This window comes from Pipra filicauda, unplaced genomic scaffold, assembly GCF_003945595.2.
Source record: "Pipra filicauda isolate LSUMZ 115617 unplaced genomic scaffold, ASM394559v2 scaffold6_size6359152_pilon, whole genome shotgun sequence".
Lineage (NCBI taxonomy): Eukaryota > Metazoa > Chordata > Aves > Passeriformes > Pipridae > Pipra > Pipra filicauda.
The window spans coordinates 1,565,052-1,587,245 of NW_024104865.1; the positions used below are offsets into that span (position 1 = coordinate 1,565,052).

The 22,194-nt window shown below is 48.8% G+C and overlaps 2 protein-coding genes across 3 annotated transcripts in view; one reads left to right on the forward strand and one right to left on the reverse strand.

The window, feature by feature from the left end:
• Positions 1 to 4,044: 4,044 nt before the first annotated feature.
• On the reverse strand, positions 4,045 to 9,745 carry CCDC177 (coiled-coil domain containing 177). Its single transcript, XM_039388980.1, has 2 exons — positions 9,646 to 9,745; positions 4,045 to 8,965 (listed from the first exon to the last, which is right to left on the reverse strand). The coding sequence occupies exon 2, from the start codon at positions 8,955 to 8,957 to the stop codon at positions 7,053 to 7,055; it is 1,905 nt and encodes a 634-aa protein (XP_039244914.1). The 5' UTR covers positions 8,958 to 8,965; positions 9,646 to 9,745; the 3' UTR covers positions 4,045 to 7,052.
• Positions 8,676 to 22,194, forward strand: part of SUSD6 (sushi domain containing 6) — a 100,346-nt gene continuing 86,827 nt past the window's right edge. The window contains exons 1-2 of one of the 2 annotated variants that reach the window (XM_027716936.2): positions 8,676 to 8,989; positions 10,721 to 10,855. The gene's annotated coding sequence lies outside the window, so the exon portion shown is untranslated. Of the gene's footprint in view, positions 8,990 to 10,720; positions 10,856 to 21,924; positions 22,000 to 22,194 lie in introns of those variants that run through there. The other variant, XM_027716935.2, reaches the window with a different exon arrangement.

A 22,194-nucleotide genomic window follows, 5' to 3' on the forward strand; every position in this document is an offset into this window, starting at 1 on the left:
AAAGCAGACATTGCTTTGTAAACACCCAGGAACACAGCGTCCAGCACCAGGGTATTGACAAATTTGTCACCCAGTCTAAAAATATCAACTGTTATGTGACCCTCCCATCCCATTGCCTGGGTACTGTTCAGGCAGGGGGAAATTTCCACCAAGTTCTTGGAAGCATAAGATATCCCAAGCCACTGTGATTTGCATAAATAATAAAAGGTTGCATTCATTCCTGGAACAACTCTGCTGGCCCTAGAGAGGTAACTAATGGGATGAACTGGGCCCTGTAAGTGTAATGTGCTGAAAGAAAGTGCTATTTCATGCTGTCATACTTAGACATATAAGTGATTCTAGCTAGCCAGGATGGTATAAGGATACTCAGTCCATGAGTACTCTTTCATTTAACATTTCCATCTGTAGTTCCTGCCCATTTTAGCTAACATATCTTCTTCTCACTGTGCCTCTGTCACAGGCTCCCAGTGCAGCCCTATCTCACCTTCAGGCACCCCATTTAAAACTGTTTCAAGTTTTGGGGGCAATGCCCAGGACTGGGAGCTGGTGGCTTAAAACCTTCATCCTCCATGAAGCACCAGCTGCAAAACAGGAGCCAGAGGAGCTGCCACGGCAGGGGCACAGGCATATCCCTCCATTGCAACCAGGAGATGTTAATTAGAGGGCTGCATGGGGATTAGGGAGGACTTGAATGAGAGCTCCAGCTAGATGGGGTGGCCAGGATGGCCCAGGGCAAGTCACATCAATTCTTTCTGCTTCAGTTTGCTTGTACTTAGGCTGGGGGCGATAACTAGTTTACCTCACAGCCAGGTCCTGAGATTAGATGCGGGGAACTGTGAAAATCACATAAGAACAAAATAGCACTGGCAGTTTTGTTTTGTAACACAGAATAATTCTTACTGCCAGAGTGGTTCTGTAATGCAGAGGATTTCTTGCTGAATGGCAGGGACTTAGGAGATGAGTGCAAAGTTGCCAGAGAATGATTTGGGTCTTTTCAGACTAGAACCTTACAGTAACAGCTCATGAGCCTCCAGCAAAGAGCCATGCTCAAAGAATAGTCTAAGGACAAAGAAGTCAGACCTAGAACTTAATTTTTTTTCATGCCATAGCTTTAAGAGGCATGTGGGATGTGGGGCCTATTCCATTATGAAGGCTCTGAAGACTGGCATCCCCAGAGTGCTAGTTGCTCTCCATAAATAGAGAATGTGTTTCCAGGTGTCTTGTGTGGAAGAGTTTTGCATTTTTTTCTTCTTCCCAGTGTTTTCTCTTCAAAACATGACCTAATAATATCTCACCAAAAGAAGGGCAGAGCTGCCCCCGGCCTAGAAGCAGAAGCATTATGATTTTCTTACCATGTCTCAGTACTGGCTCTTTACAGGGGTGCCACTTGCTTGCCAAAGACTTGCGGGGCTGCACTCCCAAAGTGATTGTATTAGGGCTCCACTGGCTCACACTAGAATATGCCTGTACTGCACTGCAAAGTAAATGTCACGGGGCTGATTTCCAGAGGGACTGGGCTAAACCAGTGTCTTCCTCTTCTTCAGCCTTCTTTTACAACTATGAAAGCTAAGTCCAGTCCTAACGAACTAAATTTCCTAGGACATTGACTCAGCAAAGCATTAGAGTTTACATTTGCATGCTTTGAAGGGATACTGTGTGATCTGTGAAGAAATCACAAAGCACCTCCCAGAGCACCTCTCTCTCCTGGATGTGGCTGCTGCCGTACTAAACAACAGCACAGTTCCAGGTCCACAAAGTAGAACTTTGTGCGAAGACAGTCACAGTCATCATCTCTAATCTGCTGCCTCTAACTAGCTTTGTGTCTCATCCTTACATCTCCCTGCATCTGCTTTAAAGCAAAACTCCCAACAAAACAAAAACAAACAAAAAACCCCAACAACAACAACAACAAAACCCAAAACCAAACCAACAAACCACTTTCAAAATGGTATTTCAGCCACTACAGTTTTGCCTTTACCAGCAGAGGAAGAATATCCACAGCTGAAAGCAAATCTTTCTTTAATGTAACAAGTGAAGTGATGAGAAGCTGTCCTCAGGTAGGATATGATCAGCCTGGCTCTCTCTGAGGTCAGTAAGAGAGCAAAGGGTGTCACTTCCCTGATGAGAGCTAGCAGGGGTGGCTCTGGGGCTGTTCTTAGCTGAACTTTTGGAAAACTAGTGGCTGATGGACTTTGTATTGCAAATTTTGTGTTTCCCATGTCTCCCTGTCCAGGCTTGGCTTAATAAAGACATGCACACCGAACTAAGTCCCCTTCCAAACCTGTGTGCACTGCATATTCAGCATTTGTCTAATGAACAGAATTCCCCAGGCATCAAGAGAAATTTTAGCACAGAATGAGCCTGGAGCTCCATAACCATCATAAGAGAAACACAGTAGGTAACCAAGGCAAGAAATCTAATCCTCACACCCCTCTTATGTATGTAGTGAAAGAACTTATTATAAACCGCCTTAAAAATTACCTTGTAAAATATTAACTAGTGATGGTGCAGCTGCTTCTCCTAATAGCTTTTGGACGTATCTGCAAAATTCAACCTTGACAGAGAGATCATGTTTTAGTGATGAATTTTGTGTGAAGAGGAAGAATACAGATGAGACTGTTGGCACTCTCTATGCCACTGAAAGGCTCTGGTTTTAGCCCAGATGCAGTTAAAAACTAGACAATCCACAAAAACAGGACAGTTTGTGAACATGCAAAATGCGCTCCATTGTGTTTCAAAACTCATCCAGAGCTCAGGCAAAAGAAACTGCTCTTTAGCCAATGCTTCTCCCTCATGTGTGAGTTCTCTGATGTGCAATACAAGATGAATTCATCCTGCAGCCATGGTTTCACTAAAGTGAGACTCACAGAGCAGCTGCCCTAGGAAACCAGACTTCACTGTTCTGAGGCCTCTGAAATTACGTGCCTATTCTGTTGTAGTCATCAGCGTGACAGACTCCTCTTTTCTGATACTGTGATACAGTATCAGAATTCTGATACAGAATGCTTGATCATGTTGTCTCATTACAAAACATTAGTATAAAACGATAGGAGTTTTGCCTGAAAAGAATCCAAGGACTTGGTCCTGTTATTCTTTTTAGAACATTTAAATGATATTGGAGTCTTTCTTCTCCCCTGTGCTTTAAGATCTCAACTTCGGAAACACTGTAAACATTCTAAGTGGTTCTAATAGGTCAGCTTCAAGCAGTAGTCCTAGTCAATAAGCAGCAGTAAGCAGTGCAGTGGTTTTCAAGTTGTGTTAGAGCTGCATCCACGTGTCAGTGTTTGGCATTAGAACGGAATGTTTAGTGGCACTAGCTTCAGATTTGGGGTGATCCCATTAAATCTACGGGATCCAACGTGAAACTACAGCTAGACTCCCAACTGTTTAGGAATTGAAAACCAAGAATTTAGGAACTGAAACCTAGGAATTTGAAGCTAGCTGGATCTAAGATGTGTTACCAGTCACAGAAGTTTCCTGGTAATTGTCCTTTTGTTGTTGCTTTTAAAGTGCAGGTATTTCAAGGCTTAGTGGTCATTATGTGGCATGCAGGCAAATGGCCTAGAAGCAAAGTCTTTGTTATAACCTTATGATTATAATACAGCGATAGCCTAAAATGTGTTTTCTAATCCCAGGAGAGGACCAAACTAAGTTAGCTTTCTACCGGACCTAAACAAATGGTATCAGCTGCTTCTCTGCTCTACGTAAGCCACAATCTACTTCTGAGCTGTTAGATAACGTTGCTTGCTTTTAGTTCTCCCTAGCCTGCAGCTCAATAGCAAACCCACCAATTAATCCTCATCTAAAAGGGCCATATACTTTTTACATGTGTCCCAGGATTTAATTTATGTTCCTACAGAAATCCAGCAGTAAAACTCCTCAAATAAATGGAAGCATAAGCAGACCCAAGAAACACCTCTCATGCCTCCACCCAACTTGCTGACTTAAATTTTCCATGCTGCAATTTTAAACTCATGAACTCCAGCGAATTTCACGGACTTTGGACTGAAACCAGTAGACAAATAAAAAATATCCGTACACAGATTAATGTCTTTTGAAAAAAAATATTTTTTTCTTAGACTGCACATTCAAAACTCAAACTGGACACTGCACAGTATAGGAACAGTAGTTTGCCAATCCAATTACCATCATGTAGGTTTGTTTTGATTAGTTCGGCTGTAGCCCCAAGGTGTCAAACTCAGTCAGCAGCAGGAGATGGACCCTAGGTGTAATTACAGTCAGTGGCCAAGACATGTCTCCTAGGATACAGAATGTTCTCAGTCTGCACTGGAAATGCCCTGTCAGAGGGAGATTTGGACAAAGTCTTCAGGTAGATTGCAGCAGACCTTTACGGAAAAAAAGCTGTTCCAATTAGAGGCTGTCTGCTCATTTGCCCACCACATTTTGCCTTCTTTCCACTGTTTCCCAGCTTTCCCTATTTTCCTTCTAAATGGAACAAGCAGTGAATTTCAACCACAGTGTAATGACACAGGAAAGCAAGGGCTCTGACATCTGTGCTGGCAGGCTTCTAACCAGATGAAACACGGGCTGTGCTGGAGTCACTGCAGGTTTTATCCCAACTCTAGTGCTGCCAGGGAGCAAGGGAAATTTAGTGCTGGCTAGATTTGGGCCACTGGCCAACTCTTTTCTAGGTCTTTGCAGCTACAAGGGCACACACAGATCACTGCACTGTGGACAACATGTGGAGAAGACTGTTTTTGTTGAAGGATCTTGTCCAGTGTTACAGAAGAATTTGTTTCACTGTTCAAACTGCTGCTTTGAGGAGGAGGGTCAGGGGACAGACTGCTTGCTGGGAACAGTAATGCAGCTATCCTTTCCACAGCTACCAGATTTTGGTGTTAATTAGTGCTTTTCACCAAGGGATGTTTTACTTTAGTAACCACTCAAATAAATAAATAAATAAATAAATAAATCTTTGTGCTTTGTTAGCATCATTCATCCAAAGTCTTTGAAGGGCTTTGCCAAGCCAAGTGTTACTATTTCCTGTAAGTCCCAGCAACCCCAAGAGCCCAACTCTGCTTCCATTTATATTAATAGGGGCAAGCCCAGCCCCTGAGGACTTGCCTGGTGTTACACAGTGAGCCAATGGCTGACATAGCAAACATCGCTCAGGAGCCCTAATTCCTACTTTCGTGCTGCCTGCTCTTAACACCTCCAATTGTACCATGATTCAAAGAAGAGCAAGTTCCCTTAAAATAAAAAAATCCCTGCTTGCTCCATTTTCAACACTGTTTGTATAATGTCTCCAGCCTTGCAGGGCACCAGGGTGTGCTTGGTCTATTGTTGTTGTTGCTGTTCATTTAACACCTTCCTTAAAGTCTTCTAAGAGGGTTTTGACCTGCTGTCATCTTCTGGGAAATTCTGGTAAGCAATCTATGCGTGCGGGACTGCGTGTCTCTTCCACATGTCAACCTTCTCCTTGTTTTCTCTTCTACTGTGTGGTATGTAAGAGACATCCACAAGGAAACAAGATCCTGTCTGTTCTTGCTGCTTCTCCTCCATGCTCCAGGTCTGGCTGCCATCACCAGAGCAACCCAGCATGGCGTCATGGATGGTGGAACAGAGAGCTGATGCTGTCAGCAGCCAGAAAAAAAACAGCAGAAAGTGCCTGCTTTGAATTTGTGCTTGTAACTCCAACCCAACAGAGAGTAAATGTGGAAACCTGCAGCAGAACACTGTCTTACTTGAACACTGTGCAGGGGGTATAGGTAGGCTTTTCACATTTCCAGTGCATTTAATGGCAGGACTCAGTTCCTCTACATAGTATTGAGTTAAGAGTTATAAAAAAGACATGATCCTCATCTAAAAGAATCTGTAATGTACCTCATTTTCTGCATCTAGTCTTTCTTGTGCCCTGTATGAGAAATCAACTGTTAGCACCAGTGGACAGAGAAATGCTCCTCTGCTCAGTAGACGATGATAAGAGCTGGGTGAATGTCTCGTATGCAGCTCATAGAACAATTAAGCTGGAAAGGAACTCTGAAGGACATTTGGTCCAACATCTTGCTCAAGGCGGGCCCAACTGGCCCAACTGAGAGTCTCCTTGAATTTTAAGAATTTTAAGAATTCCCAAGGGTGATTTCTCTATGCAATCTATGCAATCACAGATTTCCATTTACAATTGATCCCCATATTTCCCCCTAAGTCCAGATTTCACAGGTTCACTCATTTTTATATCACAATGAACAAGTGTGCTATGTGGGTGCCCATCAGTTTGTGACTCACCCACAATTTTCTCTCCTTCTCCCCTTCTTCCAAAAGAAAAGAAGAAATTCTACAGATGTTTGCAAGAGAAACTTGAAACGGAGAAGGAGAGGTGGGGATACTTGGGAGGGGCAACAATTACAAACAGCAAAAATGAAACTCTGTGTGTGAGCACTAACAGCTTCTGCCCAGCTCTGATCATAATGTCTACTTACATGGCCTTGATCTGTGCTTTCTCTAACTTGGTACGAGCAGCAGGCAAGGGGAACCTGGGGCATATGGAATTCTGTACTCCAGCTTTCCTCATCTTCAGCATGGAAGTGCAGCAGCTTTGAAAATGCAGTCCCATAACTTAAACCAAACTGCCTGTCACTCAAGGCAGAATCAGCTCAGACGGTTTTGGTTCTTACTTAGTAGGCTCTAATAGTTAATTGCCTCTGTTGTCTGCATTGCAAACTGAAAAGAATGCAGCTGTAGTCATCTCCGGTGTAAACAACCCATCAGTACTCACAGGCTTTAAGCAGACTTCTTCTGCAGCCCTTTCTGAAAAATTGTGTGTGCTTGTGGGGTGGAGGACACAAAAACTTGCTTCTCCTCTGGAAAGATGACTGAGGTCAGTCCTTAAAACACACCCAGAACAAAAACTGTATTTAAAACAGTATGTGAAATAGCTGCCACAATTTTGTGCGGTACCCTGCTCCCCCAGAATAAGAAATTAGGGTGGATGTTGATTGTTGTTGTTTTTCAAATGTTCATGTGGAGGAGCTTTCTGATGCATTAGGATGGACAACCGGTGGTGTACTCCCACTCATCCATGACAAGATCTTTCATTTCTTGTTAAGGTGAGCATGCAGTTCTGCTTCAAAGGCCATCTTGTCAAAGGTGCGCATGTTTGTTTCCTCCCGTACTTTTTCCCGCACGTGGAAGGATGCCCGAGCGACGGATCTGGCATTTTCTAAGACAGTCTTCTTCTCCTTGAAGATCTGCTCGCTTCTCTCCAGCTTCCTCTCTATAGAGAGGAGAATTTCTCTGCGTCGTAAGTCTTCATACTGTTCCACCTTTTGTTTGTTCATCTTCTGCACTTTTTCCTTCTCCAGACGACTCAAGACTACCTTGCGAGCTTTTTCTTGAACGGCCTCTTCAGCCACCTGGGCAGCATGCTGGAGCTTTCTCTCTGTCTCTCTAGCCAGTGCCTCCAAGTGCTCCTTCTGCTCTCTTTCCTTCTTCTCTGCTGCCAGTTTAGCTCTCTGGATTTGCATGTCCTCACGCCTGGCCTTCTCCCTCAGCTCCTGGTTTCTCTTCTCCACTAGCTGCTCATAGTTCTCCTGAGCCTTCGTCAAACTCATCTTCAGGGAGGCCTTCAGCATTTCCTTCTCTTCTGCCTCTTGCTTGGCCAATTCCTTGAGCAAGGCCTCGTGCTTCAGCTTCTCCGCTTGGTTGAACAGTCTCTTCTCCTTCTGCAGCTGCACCTCCTTCTTCAGCCTCTTCTGTGCAGCCGTGGACAGCTTCTCTTGCAGGAGCTGCTCCTCTCGCTCCTGGTGTTCCTTCTTGACCTCCTCCTTTGCCTTCAGGTTGAGCTCTTGATGGAGCTTCTTCTGCTTGTCCTCCTGGATGGCCCTCTCCAGCCTCTCCCTCCGCAGCCGCTCCTGCTTCTCTGCTTGCTCCCGCCACCTCTCCTCACACATGAGGTGCTGCCTCTGCTTCAGCAGGGCAGCTTCCTCCTGCTCCTGGTACAGCCTCCCACGACGCTTCTCCACCTGGCTCTCCCACATCCGCTGACCCTGCAGGAGGGCCCTCTGCTTCTCCTTCTCCTCCTGCTCCTTACGCTGCTCAGCCAGGCGCCGCTGGCTGTCCCACTGAAGATGGGCTGCCTGCCGCTGCTCCCGCAGGATGTTGGCCTCCTGGTGCTTGGCAATCATCAGTGCCGCAATCTTCTTGTCCCTCTCAGGCACCTCCGAGAGGCCCTTCTTCCTCTTCACCTCCCTGACGATCCTCTCGACCCTCTGGGCAGTCTGTGGTGAGTGGCTGAGGTCACCCAGGCTGAAGCTGCGCCCCAGAAAGGACCCGTTGGCAGTGGCTGCCCCCCGGCCCCGGCCGCCCACCTTGCCCCCCCGTTCCCGCAAGCTCTCCCCGCTGTAGGAGGACGAGGCCCCCGACTCCGAAGAGGTCTTGCCCCAGCTGCCCTCACGGCGCTTCTGCAGCGAGTCCAGGGAGTGGCTCTTGCCCTTGGCACCCCTCGACGCCCTGGCCTTCCCCCCGCCATGGGTCCGGGGCCCGCCGGCAGCAGCAGCGGCGGCGGCAGCGCGGGAGGCGACGCGGGCGGCGGGCGAGGGCGGCAGGCTTCCGAGGGGCGCGAGGATCCGCCTCTTCTCCTCCCGGATAATCCTCTCCCGCTCCTCCCGGCACTGCTGCAGCTTGCGGCGGCGCTCCCGTTCGTAGGCCTCGTAGAGGCCGGCAGCCACCCGCATGGAGCGCCCGGGCGCCTCCCGCAGCAGGTCCCCCAGCGCCCGCGGCAGCAGCTCCACGGGCCGCACGGCGCAGCGGGCGCAGGCCTCCAGCGACCGCGGGCTGGTCAGCACGTACCGGCTGCCCTCCGCCGCCGCGCAGTCGAAGTTGTACAGATCCAGGTGCAGCAGCGGCGACTGCTCTCCGGGACGGGCTGGCTCTCCCCCCGCCGCCCCCCCGGGCGCCGGGCAGGGCTGCGGGGGAGGCTCGGCCGGCGGCTCCACCATGGCTTAGCCTGCGGGGCAGAGAGCGGCGGCGGGTGAGCGGGCGGGCGGCGGGCGCACGGACCCCTTTGTGTCCCCGTGCAGGGGCGAGGAGCGGCTGGAAGGGGGCGGCGAGGTCTGCACCGCCAGTGGCTGAGCAGGGCTGTGTCTGTGCAGGGAGGGGGCAGGTTGCGGGAGGTGTTGGGCGCTGCGGGGCAGTGTCCGGTGGCGGGGAGTGTCCGGGGCGGGAGCTGCGTTTGGGCGGTCTGCGGGGTGGTGGGAGCGCCTGCTCGGGAAGGGGGGCGTGATGGGGGAGTCTTTAGGATGCGCGGGCTGTGCACAGTGGTGTGCGTGGGGGCGTTTGGGGTGACGGGGGTGTTTGGGGTGACGTGGGAGGCGTTCAGAGCCCCTGCGGCAGGTTTGGGCAGTGGGCGCGGGCTCGTTCGGCGACGAGCAGGGGTGCTGGGGGTGCACGGCGTATGGCTGGGTCGGGAGGGCAGTCTGGGCTGAGGGTGGCCGGGCTGTGAACGAGGATGCTTGCGGTGCGCTGGGCTTGGCGAAGCGGCAGACGGGAGTGTCTGGGCGTGAATGAGGAAGGGGATGTTCGGGGGTGTCAGGCAGGGCTGGCTGCGGGACCGGGACCTCCCCCCGGCCTGGTGCCCGCGGCACAAGACGGAGCCCCCCTCCCTCCCGGGCCCCCCGCGGCACTCACCGGGCGGGCGCGGCCGCAGCCCCGCGCTTTGTCTCGGTGCCGGCGGCCTCGGGGATCAGGCGGGCGGCGGCGGCGGCGGCGGCGGCGGCGGCTCCTCCATGGCACCCCGGGCCCCGCGCGGCGCCCCCACCTGCGGGGCGGCGGCGGCAGCGGGCACGGCCGCCCGCAGGCTGCGGCGCCCCGCGCTGCCCGCTGCGGCCCCGCGCGGGGGGCGGGCGGAGGCGGGCGCGGGGGGAGCCCGCCCCGCAGCCCCGCGGCGGTGCCGGGCCGGACCGGGGGCAGCGCTGCGGCGGGCGCGGCGTGGGGCTGGCTCGGGCGGCGGGCGAGCGCCCGGCCCGCCTCGCATGTGTCATTCCCTGCAGGCGTCCCCCCTCCCCGCGTGCGCATCCCTGCATCCTTGCATCCTGCTCTGCACCTGCCCCTCCGAGCGCTTATCTTTCCCTGCAGACCTTCCCCATAGGAGCGGCACTTTCACGGTCGTGCCCTCCGTTTTGCGCTGGGCCCGCACACAAACAAGCCCGTCTCTATTTACCGTTAATATTGGTAAGGATAAAAGTGATGTAAGAAGGAGGAGGGGATGCTAACCCAGTTTTACAGATGGCAAACTGAGCCACAGGGAGATGAAGGTGCCTGCCTTGGGCTGCCTAGGGAATTCAGAGCTGGAAAGGAATGGTACAGCTCTCAGATTTCAGCTCAAAGCAGTTTCCATCCATGAAACCCTATTCCCTTTAGTGCTAATGCAAGGTATTGCTTGACGCAGGGATGTGTCAGGCAATACAGTACACCTTTTTGGGTACCTACTCTGAACATGGTGCTTGCAGTTACTTTGAAATATCCCCTGTTTCTGCAGGGTTCCTGGGCTCAACAGCCTCAGTGGAGTTGAGAAATGCTCTGCTCTGGAAATAGCAGTCAGCAGAAAGAGGATCATTGCTGCTTGTGGAGCTGCAGAGCATCTGTGCCACATAGTGGAGCAACTCTGATTTTGTCAGGCAGAGGATGAGAGTAGTCAACACACTATTAGCCACTGTGTTATGAATTCAAAGTTTTTCAACAATTTCTTGTTTAACTTCTACAGGTGCAGCTTACTATGCTTTACTTTAATAAGGAAGAACATGGCATTCACCAAAGGACTTGCAGGATGGCCCAGGACAGAGGAACAGGACACCAAAAAGGCCTGAAGAGTTCTTGGGATAAAGCTGAGGAGCTGCAGGTTGGTTGTGATTTCATATTGTATGAGCAAAGACTTTGAACTGTGTTTATCCACATGCTGATGAGTACACAGAGTAATGATGCATCTACAGCATATGGGCAAATTCCACCAATAAACCATATGGACTAGTCTGATGTCATTCATTCATCATCATGATAGTCTGCAGGGGATGGTTATAAAGCTTGGTAATTAGTTATGTGAAACATCCTCAGTCCAGGGAACAGCTCTCTGCTGGGGCTAACCATTCATACTTGCTGTAGCACTGTAGCCATGGCTGTGCTCCCTCCTTATGGAAAATATTAAGCTGGTAAGCATATATGCCAGGTAAGGTGTGGGCTTCTCCAAATTTTTGGCAGGTGGCTATTTCAACCTTCATTGGGACTGTATTTGGGCTTTGATCTCCTCAGGTTTCCTTGTCAATCTTTGGGAGCCTCATAAGGAGGTGGTCTCCCACAGGCAATTAAAAAGGGATTAATGGGGAGTTTTTTAAAAGCAGCTGGATGTGACTTTAGGAGACATTAACACACACTGTCCAAACATGGAATCATATCCGTACCTCATGAAGAGTAAAGGAGATTTGGGATGGGGCAGGAGGATATAACTGGATGAGTTGAAGAGGATCACTGCTGCTGAGTCATTTTCCCAGACACAATTGTAAAACCTAATTCTCTGTTGGCTAGGTATGTCTAGAAATCTATGTGCTCAGGTGGAGCAGTGCTATAACATTACGTTCCTGCTTTAATAAACATTTTCCTGCTTTGCATCACTGCTAATGATAGCAAGAAATGCAGGATAGTGGAAAATTGGGACTACAGATTGTGCAGGTGGAAATATTTTTATCACTTCAACAAATTCTTCTGTATATCTTTCATTGCTTATGTATTAATTACTTTCTTCCCATCCAGATTTAAAGCTGCCCATACCTGGATTCCTTCCTGCTCTTCTTGTGAGAGCTATTTCACAACCTATTGCAGCTCATTGGTAAAATCTTGTAAGTCACTTTCTGCTTTGGTTTTCCCACTCTTTGTTTTATCTTCTCTAGTAAGTAATTTGCACTCCCTCCTGCTTGGGCATATGCCTACAAATGTTTGTAAACTGTTTCCATATCCCCTCAGAGACAAGGAACTCATACTGTCATCACAAATCAATGCCTTGTAGTTGCACAAGGAGCTATCACCTTTCTTATCTCCTCCCAGTGTGTCAGGCTCTCATGGTAGCCACAGCCCTGAACAGAGCAGTGGGCTTCTGCCCAGCACTTACCTCTGTGCTGCCTTGGCATAGTAGCTATGCGCACAGTCCTAGTGCCTGTGTGTTGCCTTTCTCTTCTCTGACTAATCTCTTTGTGTCCCCTTCTCTGATTTTCTAGCTCTCCTAAGGTTAGATCAACACAGTTTGACTTTCCAGAACTCTTCTCCCCTCTGCCAAGAGGAACTTTAGTTAGTGAATTATTATTCCTTGCTAAATAGCTTTTGTTTTCCAGGTTGAATCCTGTCTTCATCCAATTTGCAATTTCTACTCTCTGTCTCAGGCTATGTTTATACCATTGTTGGGAGGATCCCGACCTAGCTGCTCAAGCTCACAGCCTACTCTCTCTGTTTAGATTCTTCCTGGTTTTGCACCAGAATATTCCTGCACCTTCCCGAGCCCTGAGAATAGGGGGAAAGTGCCTTGAGGAGAGGAGAGTAAGGAGCTCTTTGACACAGCTTTTGCTGGTGTCTCCTAGGCATAGTGTCCTTCTCTTCCTAGCTGTTGCTGGGGTTCAGGCACCAAACATCTGCCCAAACATGTCCCTTCCCTGCGCAGATACAGCTCCTGCACCTCTCCCAGCACACACCAGAGCCTCTCCAGCACAACCTTCTTCTGCCAGCTGGATGGTTTAAGCACTAGTTTAAGATTTTATTGAGGCACTCAATCTAATGTCTTACTGATTCCCATTGCCATTCTACCCTTGGTCCCTTCCCTCTGAACAGCCACTTGTCACATGCCGTAATCCTTTGCTTACAGTCCTGCAGCCCATCCACTTGAGTGACTTTGCAGCCTGCTAAGTGATAATGCTGAACATAAAGTTCCATGAGACTTTACACACTGAGCTTGCCTGATAGCCAAGGTCCAAAACCCAGCATGCCACAAGGTCAGTGTAACAACCTGATAAAAGCCAAAGTTCTCCTCTGTGAGATTTCACTGTTGCCTCCTTTTATACATCTTTGGCTTTGATCTTTGTCACTCTGTGCTTCTTCTCTGCCTGCACTCCTAGCACTGCCTGGCTTTCCCTTCCTCCATTGGTGGCAGGATGGGCATTTGCTCTCCTGCTGCCACAGACTGCCTGCTGGGGAGATGCAGGCAAGGCCTCCCTCCTCCCCTGGGTCATAGGTGCTGTTCTTCAGCCTCCTTCCAGGCTGCTCCTGTGCAGTGAAGGAACAGCACCCTGAGCAACTTCAAAGTTACTGCCCAAAGCCGAGGCACTGTCCCCACCGCTCACAGCCCAGAGGCTCTGCTTAATGTGTCATCTGTGGCTGGGCCTCAGCCACTTCACGTGAGTCTCTAGGGAAATAGAGCTTCTGGCTGGGGCAGATGCACAGAGCAGGGAAGCAGAGAAGAGAGGGGATGTGAGGAGGTAGCTGGGGATGGTGACATATGGTGAGGGGCAGTGCAGAGGGCTACTGCCAGAAGCCAAATGTTTGGCAGTCACTGGGAACAGACTTGCACTGCAAATACTATATCCTTCACTCTAATATAAAGCTGGAGTCTAAGGCCAGTGTGCTGACAGTGAGTTGTTATTTGTGTTCATCTTGCTGGGTAACACCATAGTGTATGGTGTTTACTGTCTCATCAAAACCAGTTAGTCCTCAGTAATGAAAAGGTTTTGTTGGTCCCTGGTTGAAAGGATTTGCAAAGAGTTGTCTCTCTGTGTATTAAGGACTGGAAGCAGTGTTGCTGCATGGATGCTGTCTTGGGGTCAGACTGAACAGCTCTCTTGTATTTGGGAGAACCTATTCAGTTACCAGGGCTGTTTGAAAAAAAAAAATATGGTAGGCTGGCAAAGAACATGAGGGGAAAAACCTTGTCACTGCATATTTCCATGGAAACAAGTATAGATGTGAGAGAAGATTTAATTTGCTTCTAGGGATATTCTGTTGCCAGTGGTTATTTCTGGAGAAATTAGAATACTGGCGTATTTTTGCCCAAACCAAATCCCAGATGTGGCTGTTGAGCCTCATGCACTCAGTTCTTCTGGTCAGGCTTGGCTTTTTATAGAGAGCTCATGGGTCGTGAGGGAGTTACAGAGCCCTTGCACATAGTGATAGATTTGGCCCCATGGGCATAGAGCAAACTTAAGATGAGGTAAATGGATACCCGACATTAGTACGAGGATGTCTTTGGTATGAGAGGTCAGAGTACACCACTGGAGTGATCCATGTAGGACCACAAACTACATGTACATGAACTACTGTCCATATACAAATAGTGCAGTGACCCAGAATAGTCTGTAATAAGCAAGTGCCATTGAATGTAAACTCAACAGGAGTTGTAACCTAACGCTGGTTACATTTTCAAGCTGAAGCTGAAATGCAATTACATTCCATTCATTTACTTGGAAACTGTTGGTTTTGAGCAAATGATCAGTCTTGCATGCTGCTTCAGTTTCCAAGCTGCGCTATTTATTCTAGCACAACCTGGAAATCACAACATGAAGCTATTGAAGAACAGTGGGGAATATGACATTGCTGGTGATGCTCTTCAGGGGAAGTAAAATGCAAAGTGTAATCAAACAGAACACATTGTCAGATTAAGACTGGAGATTTTAAATTATTTTAGTTTTAACTAATCTGAGGTGTTTATTAGCTGAATAGTAAGATTCTTTCTCTTTTTGTATGATTTCTACCTTCACCACTGCTTGGATTTTATCAGTTATGTATTTTTAGAACTGCAAAAATCTCACATCACTCCTCCTTCCCCTGCCGGAAGCCACATCAGAATGTAATATTCTAGGATATAGTATTTAATGTTCCAGTCTAAATATGAGCTACTTTTCCATTCCTAGATTGTACTTGGTTTTGCCTGGTGATGCTGTGCCAAGGAGCTGGCAGACAGGAGGAAGAGATTTGCTGTTTGCTTCTGCTCTCATCTGAGAGTGACACGCAGCAGGGAGCATGAGAGAGGGGTCAGGAATCAGAGTTGGCCCCTTGTTTTGTTATCCATACACCCACCCATGCTTATGGAGTGTAAAAGAGCTATATGGAGGCTTTGCACTCAGCCTGCATTGGTGTCTATCATGGCCTGAGGAGAAAGGCAGAGAGGTGTTAAACCTGCCTACTTCCTGAATTCGGGAGAACTGAAAGACAAATATCCCACTCTTGGAGGCAGACTGAACATACATGGACAGAGTCACATCACTCACCCACATTAAGTCCAGCGAGGCGTTGCCCAGGGCTGAGTTGCCCCTGCTGTTTGAACAGTTTGACAACAACCTGAGCTACCGACTCTGCCTTAACTGCAGCCACAGCCCCTTATGAATAATTCTACTTAATTACGGGTGAATGTCTGAAGCTGAAGCTACTTTATAATGATATGATTACATTTATATTCCTCAAATTATACCAGACTTTGGAGGGGATAAACTCTATTATTCCTCTGCAGCATGAGCTGGGATTCTGAATTATTTAGGCATCAGAGAACATCTGTCCAGAACCCCAGAGGCCATATCCGTTCCAGTGCAGTTCAGACCCCATCATCTGAATTCCACATCCACAAAACCTCCCCAGGACTGGAAACTGTTCTACCTGAACAATGAGAAGCTGCAACTGGAGACACTGCCAAATAGATTTTTCTTTTCCATTGGGCTGATATCTGGGAATAAAGCCAGCTGGAAGACTGCTGGAAGAAAATCTTGCTAACTCTGATCATATTTGCAATCAGTTTTTATGCCAGATGTTGCCTCAGAAAATATGAAAGTCAGCAGACAGTAGTTTTAATATGCAGCTTTGCAACTTGAAGAGGGCTGAGTTTTATATAAAGGAAAGAAAATGAAGTTTTGCTGCTTTCTTGAGGTGTACAGAGTCACTCTATGTAGCCAAACAAAATCATGTGGAAAGAACAGATGGGAATCCAAGAAGTTAACAAATGCCCTGTAACAAAAACCTACTGTGTAATAGAAAGACTTCTACAGATACTTTAATTTTGAAGAATAAATCAAGAGATGCCTGACTTTCTTAATTTAATTTTCAGAATTGACAGAGGAGAAGCTGCGAGTAAATCAAGCTACTTTTTGGGAAATCCTGGAACATGAAGTTGTCATTGGAGAGAAAGAAGGGTTGAGTACAATGGGTGTTAGACAGGGACAGTTTCAGTTCTTTGCTCTGTCACTTTGTTACTAAATAAATTATATGAGTGGATATCTATGGGATCTGTGCCTCCCTCTTCCATCTGTGAAGAGAAATAATAGCACCCCTCAGGCAGTGCATAGCCAATGTGATAATGAAGCAGTATATTAAATATATTAGATAAACTTGGCAGCATGAGGATGGTTGGAAAGTAATTTAAATTAATCACAGGATTTTATGGTGAAAGAGATCTTGTCCTTCCTCTGTAAAGAGGTCCGCTGTACCTCTTTACTATAGCACATAGGCCATGATGCAGCTACTGTATCACTGAACATATTAAAGGGGACAGGATGGATAGTTTCCCGTAAGTTTTGCAGAATTGCTATTTCCTATATATGTATATATAGGTCAGATCCTGCAGTTTCTCTGCTTGAACTAACAGTTTCACTGGATTCAGTGATTTGGGTTTTATTGTACATTTTTTTCTTTCCAACTCTCATGGTTTTTAGCACAGCTTAGGGATGAGATTCACGAGATGGTGCTAGTACAGGTCCATGGCACTGAAGAACGCCATGGTGAGATACCCATGCAGGATGTCTGCTGCACAGCATCAGCGTGCCCAGGCAAATCCTTCTGCTAGGATTGGGTGCAATTCTCTTGGACATGGGGTAAATGCTGATTGTAGGGCAGCTCTGAGCTACCCAAATGAAGCAAATGCTAAGAAGGCAAATGTGATCTTCTGGTTTATTGGGCAAAGTATCTCTGGTAGAGGTGAGGGAGTACACCACTGGTTTGCAAGGTACTGAGGAGACCCTGTCTAGAACACTATGTGTTATTCCAGTGTTGGGAAATCCTGCAGGCAAGACTCTGGTGTTAAGAAAGATTAGACTGAGACAGCAGGGCTAGTTAGGATGATCAGCGAACCAGTAAGGTAGTCTTAGGACAGGACACTAACAGTGCTTCTATCTTTGAGCCTGTAAAATGAAATTTGAGGCAGGATGTGGCAGACCTTTAAAAATATGCAAAGGACCAGGCAACTTGCTTAGCTGGTGCCTTTCACATATCCTGCATTTTGTTGTGCTAACCCAGGGGCATGTCACAGTCAACCTCAGAAATGCAGATACTGAAGAAACCACTCCTGTGAAAAACAGCGTGGTTTGGTTGTTGACTTCAACATGAGCAAGACGTACAGAAAACTCCCTTTTCCTTGCTCTGAATATTTAGCCCTTAAGTGAAGTGGAATTAATACCATTGTGCTGTGTGGCTTGAATCTAGCACAACTGGAGCAGAAGTCAATTTGCTGTATTTGAAAGAAAATTAATTAAGGCCTCATTTGTTTCCCTGTGAGAGAAAAGCTCTGGGTAGTTTCCAGGAGATGATTTTTTTTAGCTTCTCTGCTACAGGCCTATATGTACAGAACAAATGTTGTACAGCTTCAAGCCCCAAATCCCCATAAACTCCAGGTTGTGAGCTGAGTCTTTTGGCTCCCATGATGGCATGAGAGCCCTGGCAGCTGCTCCACAACTGCATGTTGCATTTCAAGTCACAGAAAGAAAAAATCTACTAGTGCAGTGAATATTTGTAGTACTCTGAGAAGGGAAATGTCATGGCAAGGATGATACTCATAGCCTGGCTTAGCCTTACTTGTCCTTCATCAGCAGGCTATAAACTTGAGTGCTCCAGTAAGGTAGGAGGGTGGATGGTGTGCCAGGATTTCTCTTTTGTTGTTGTTTTTCCCATGTTGCTTCAGTAGTCTTTTGGAGATGAGCTGCTTTATTTACATCTACTCTGAATATTAATAAATGAGTAATGCCCTGCTAAACATGAAAAATGTGCATGGGTTCCAGTGTATGAACCTGAAAGTGTAACCAAGGGCTAGCAGAACAGGAGATGTGTCTGGAAGGAAATGGGAAAAAAAGCAAAATAGAGAGATAAACTCAACAGGAGGCTAATGGGCTGTGGGAATTTTGGAAGCACTTAAAAATTGATTTACTCCTGCACAAACCCCATTTCTAACAAGTTGTCAATGAATAGGTCACAGAGGTGTTATCAGCAAAAAGGCAAAGGAGCAATAGTGTGTGTGGCTGTCACATATGCCCAAGTGGGAGATGCTGTTTGCTAGAATCACGCCTGGCATGCTGCCAGCTCCGAGGAACAAAAGGCATCTCTGGTGTGATTCTACCTGCTCTGGTGTGATTCCCACCTCTGGTGTGAAGCTACCAGCTTTCCAGGGCCAGGAGAGGAGTGGGGTCGGGTGGGAGGGGGAACTGATGGAAGCAGCCAAATGTGAGTAGCTCTCCTGCATTTTAACAGTAAGAACTCACTCTCTGAGAAGAAAAAGTTTGTGAGAGAGTCCTCTGAAGCCAAAAAGTCTTTGATGACTGAGCTGGGAGCTGAAGGGTCTGTGTAGCAGCTTGTCCTTGGAGTGAAACTGCCTCAGTCTTTTGGTTTGCTGGCTGGGCAGCAATGTGGAGGAGGGAGCAAATGGCATGAGGCAGGTACAGCACTCCCTCCTTGTGTGCAAGAGCACATAGTGCTGGGGAGGAGGAGGTCACACAGGATGGTAACATTACCAGGGCTCATGGCCAAGGATGGGTTGTGTGACAGCCTGAGGTAACATTATATCTTAGGCTATGTTTTTTTTCCTGTGATAGTGCTTGGACTGTCATGAGACCTTTTCCAGCTGAGCACTACCATCAGGAATCATATTTTATCTGTGGCTTTTCTCAGGAGTGAAATTACCTTGAAACTGGGGTCATGTGAGATGTGTCCTGAACAGACATCGATAACCTGCAAAGTTCGTCATGGGATGGAAGGGATGGGCAAGCGTGTGCAGGAAGGTGAAAGGTACCATTTGTTTTCACAGGATGCGAAGTGCTTCCAGCAGTTTGAAGGACGCGATAAGAATTTCATGTCTGGGATTAAAAATATGTTTCTTTTATCTGAATAATCCAGTGGCACGTCTGGATCTGGAAGTCAGCAACTCTCCCTGTGGAGGCTATCAAGGCGTGCAGAACACTGTGTATTTGCAAAACTATGAGAAATGCTTTATATTGCTGTAAAACATGTTCTCTAGCCCAGCCTCCACTGCCAGGTTTGCCAAAGGAACAAGGGTAAGATGTCTTGTGGGGTGTCTCAGTGCCCCCATATATGAGCTGCCCTTTCCCCCAGCCCTGTGCCAGTGAGTCTGACCAAATCCCATCAGTGTCTCCACCAGGAAGAAGTGTATTGATGGGCTAAGATTATGTGATAGTAATACTTCTTCTGTGGAGTAAAAGTAACATCCATAACCATCAGATGAGAAATTAATTGTTTAATTAGATGGGGCCACACAAAATAAGCATGCTTTGACCTTCCAGTGAATTCTGGCAGCTTTCATGCTTTAAAATTTCTACTACCCAAAGTGAAATGTTTCAATTAATTATTTATTTTAATTTCTATTCAAGCAACCCAAAAGTGAACATCAGGAAAATTGTGCCAAACTACCTTGGTTGAGACATTATGCTTTGTGCCTTGGGGAGAGGCGCTCTGATGGTGGCAGCTCCTGATCTTCCTTTATTGACATGTGTAATAAAGGCAAAATGTATCACCTCCCTGTCCAGAACCTGGAGCCTGACAAGAATGGAATCAGTAGGTCACAAGCACTGGGCTGGAAGAGAGTTGTAACTGTTTTGCAGGCAGTTAGTGGCATTTACTTCCTCTGAAGCATTGGTGGTTGGCTATTGCTGGTAACAAGATGTTGGATTAGACAGGCTGGTAGTCTGATGCAGTATGGCAAATTCAGTGTAAAAGGCATTAGTTAAGGTCTGTGTGATACTTTGGATATAAAAGATAGTCTGTAAATGTGATTTCTGTGATTCCATGATTTAAAAAAACCCATCATATTAGTGTATCTGAGGCCTCAAAGAAGAGCATAGTGTTTTTAATTATGGTTTAATATAGTTATAAAAAAATTTTGTATGAATGAGAATTAAGGAAACAAAACATAGTACAGAAATTAAACCTCTAAATGTTTAAAAACATTAGCTGGTTGGACCTAAAAATGTGATGAACCAGCCCTCAGGGTTTTAGTGAGAATTTGTGAGGAGTTGCACCTGTCTGTATTCATTTAATGACATGAGCAGAGGGAGCAGCATGGCAGCCTCCTCACAGCTCTTTTCTTTCAGAGGTACAAAGGTTTCTGAACTTTTCCTCCAGGTCTAGGACAACTGCACTAACTGGCCAAACCACAGCAAAATGCAAAGGTGGAAGGGACAGAGTGAAAATACTGGCCTGTGTCTGAGATTTCATGAAAAGAGCAGCTGCGTGAATCAGCAGGTTTATGTACAGCTCTAGCTCCCGCTCCCTTCCTGCTTTCAGGCACGTTTTCCGGATGATGATGTAGTTTTTTTCCTGCTTTTTGGTTTTGAAGTGCTTACGAGGGGAGTATTTATAGGGAATGTTTTGTGGTGTACCATATTCACCTCCTATATCTGATGAAGTGGTGGTAAGCCATTGGTAAGCTATAACCTATTATGGGCTTTTACTATGAATGATCACTGTGCTATTGCAGAAAAGTAGGAAAAGTAAACTTCCTTCCACCTCTCCAGTAGAGCTACATATGCTTCCTTCCCCATATAAGAGGGAGAACAGCTCCCTATCCGCTGCAAAATATGAATAATGTCACAGATCTATAGAAGATAAGTGTTAATCCAAGGAATAGAAACGAAAGCTAAGAAAGGAATCCCTCTTGTTTCCCTGAGTGCGCTGTTGGATACAGAAATGTCGTCTTGGCAGAGGCTGTAAATAGATGGAGAGGAGGCGGCAAGAAAGTGTAGAACATCCCCCTACACCTCCGTGTACTAAACCCCTGTGAACGTGCGACCTCCTGCAACAGCTCAGCCTTAGACCTTCCAGCCAACAACCTGGCTCTGCTGGTGGTGCACAGCAGGACCGAGCCAGCTGTGGCTTGTGCTCCCCACAGGCCTGCCACCGGCGGGGTCCAGCCGGGAGGGGAAACGAGGGTCTGCCAGCAGGTGAGCTGGGGGGATAGGGCCAGGGACGGGCCAGGTGGGCGCCTGCTGCAGGAGCATTGGCGTGGCTTCTGTGCCGCTGTGGTGTGTCCGCGGCAGCGCGCCGATGGCCGAGCCTCTCCGCCGCCCGAGCTTCGGTGCGCTCCACGGCACGGCAGAGGCACCGGGCACCGCACACCGCACCGGGCACTGCACCCACGCTCGGGGATGAAGGGCTGACAGCAAAGAGGGAACGGCCCGAGCTGTGCAGCGCCCTCCTCCCCTGCTGCTGCGGAGCCGCTCCTGCTCCGGCACAGAGCGGCACATGTCCGGACAGGGTACTCCAGCTCGGCTCACCGCCGCTGTTCCCCAGTGCCGGGCCGGCAGCGAGCGCCACGTGTTCGTGCGGCCGCACCACCCCAGGGGGAGGGGAGGGGGCTCGCAGCGTTCCCGCCAGCCTCCGACAGCGACCGTCGCTGGTTGCGGCAGGGCTTCCTCTGCTCCGCTGCGGCTCGTCAGTCAGCAGCGGCAGCGGCAGCGGCAGCGGCGCCAGCCCCCTACGCCCCGGGCCCGCCCCCCACAGCGGGCGGCACGAGGCCAGCCCGCAGCGCCCCCCGCCGGCCGCTCCGCTCCGCGCGGCCCCTTTAAGGGCCGCCCCGCCCAGAGCGCTCGGTCCGGCGGCGCGCGGGGCGGGGCCTGGCGCGCGGCGGCGGCCGGGGCGTTGGGCGGGCGAGACGCCGGGGCGGCCGGGGCGCGCGGCCGCCGAACTAAGCGCCAGGGCACCGCCGGGCACCGCCGCCCCGCCGAGCCCGCCCGCCGAGTCACCCGCCCGGTGAGCAGCAGCCGCCGCCGCCGCGGGGGAGGGCGCGCAGCACCGTGCCGGGGGCTACGCCGCCGAGGGGCCGCCGGGGCGCGGGGCGGGGGCAGCGGGCTGGCTGCGGCGGGGCGCGGAGCCGGGCCCGCCGCCGGGGAGCGGGGAGCGTGCGCGGGGCGGGGGTCGGGCGGCGGGGTCGGCGCCGGCAGAGGC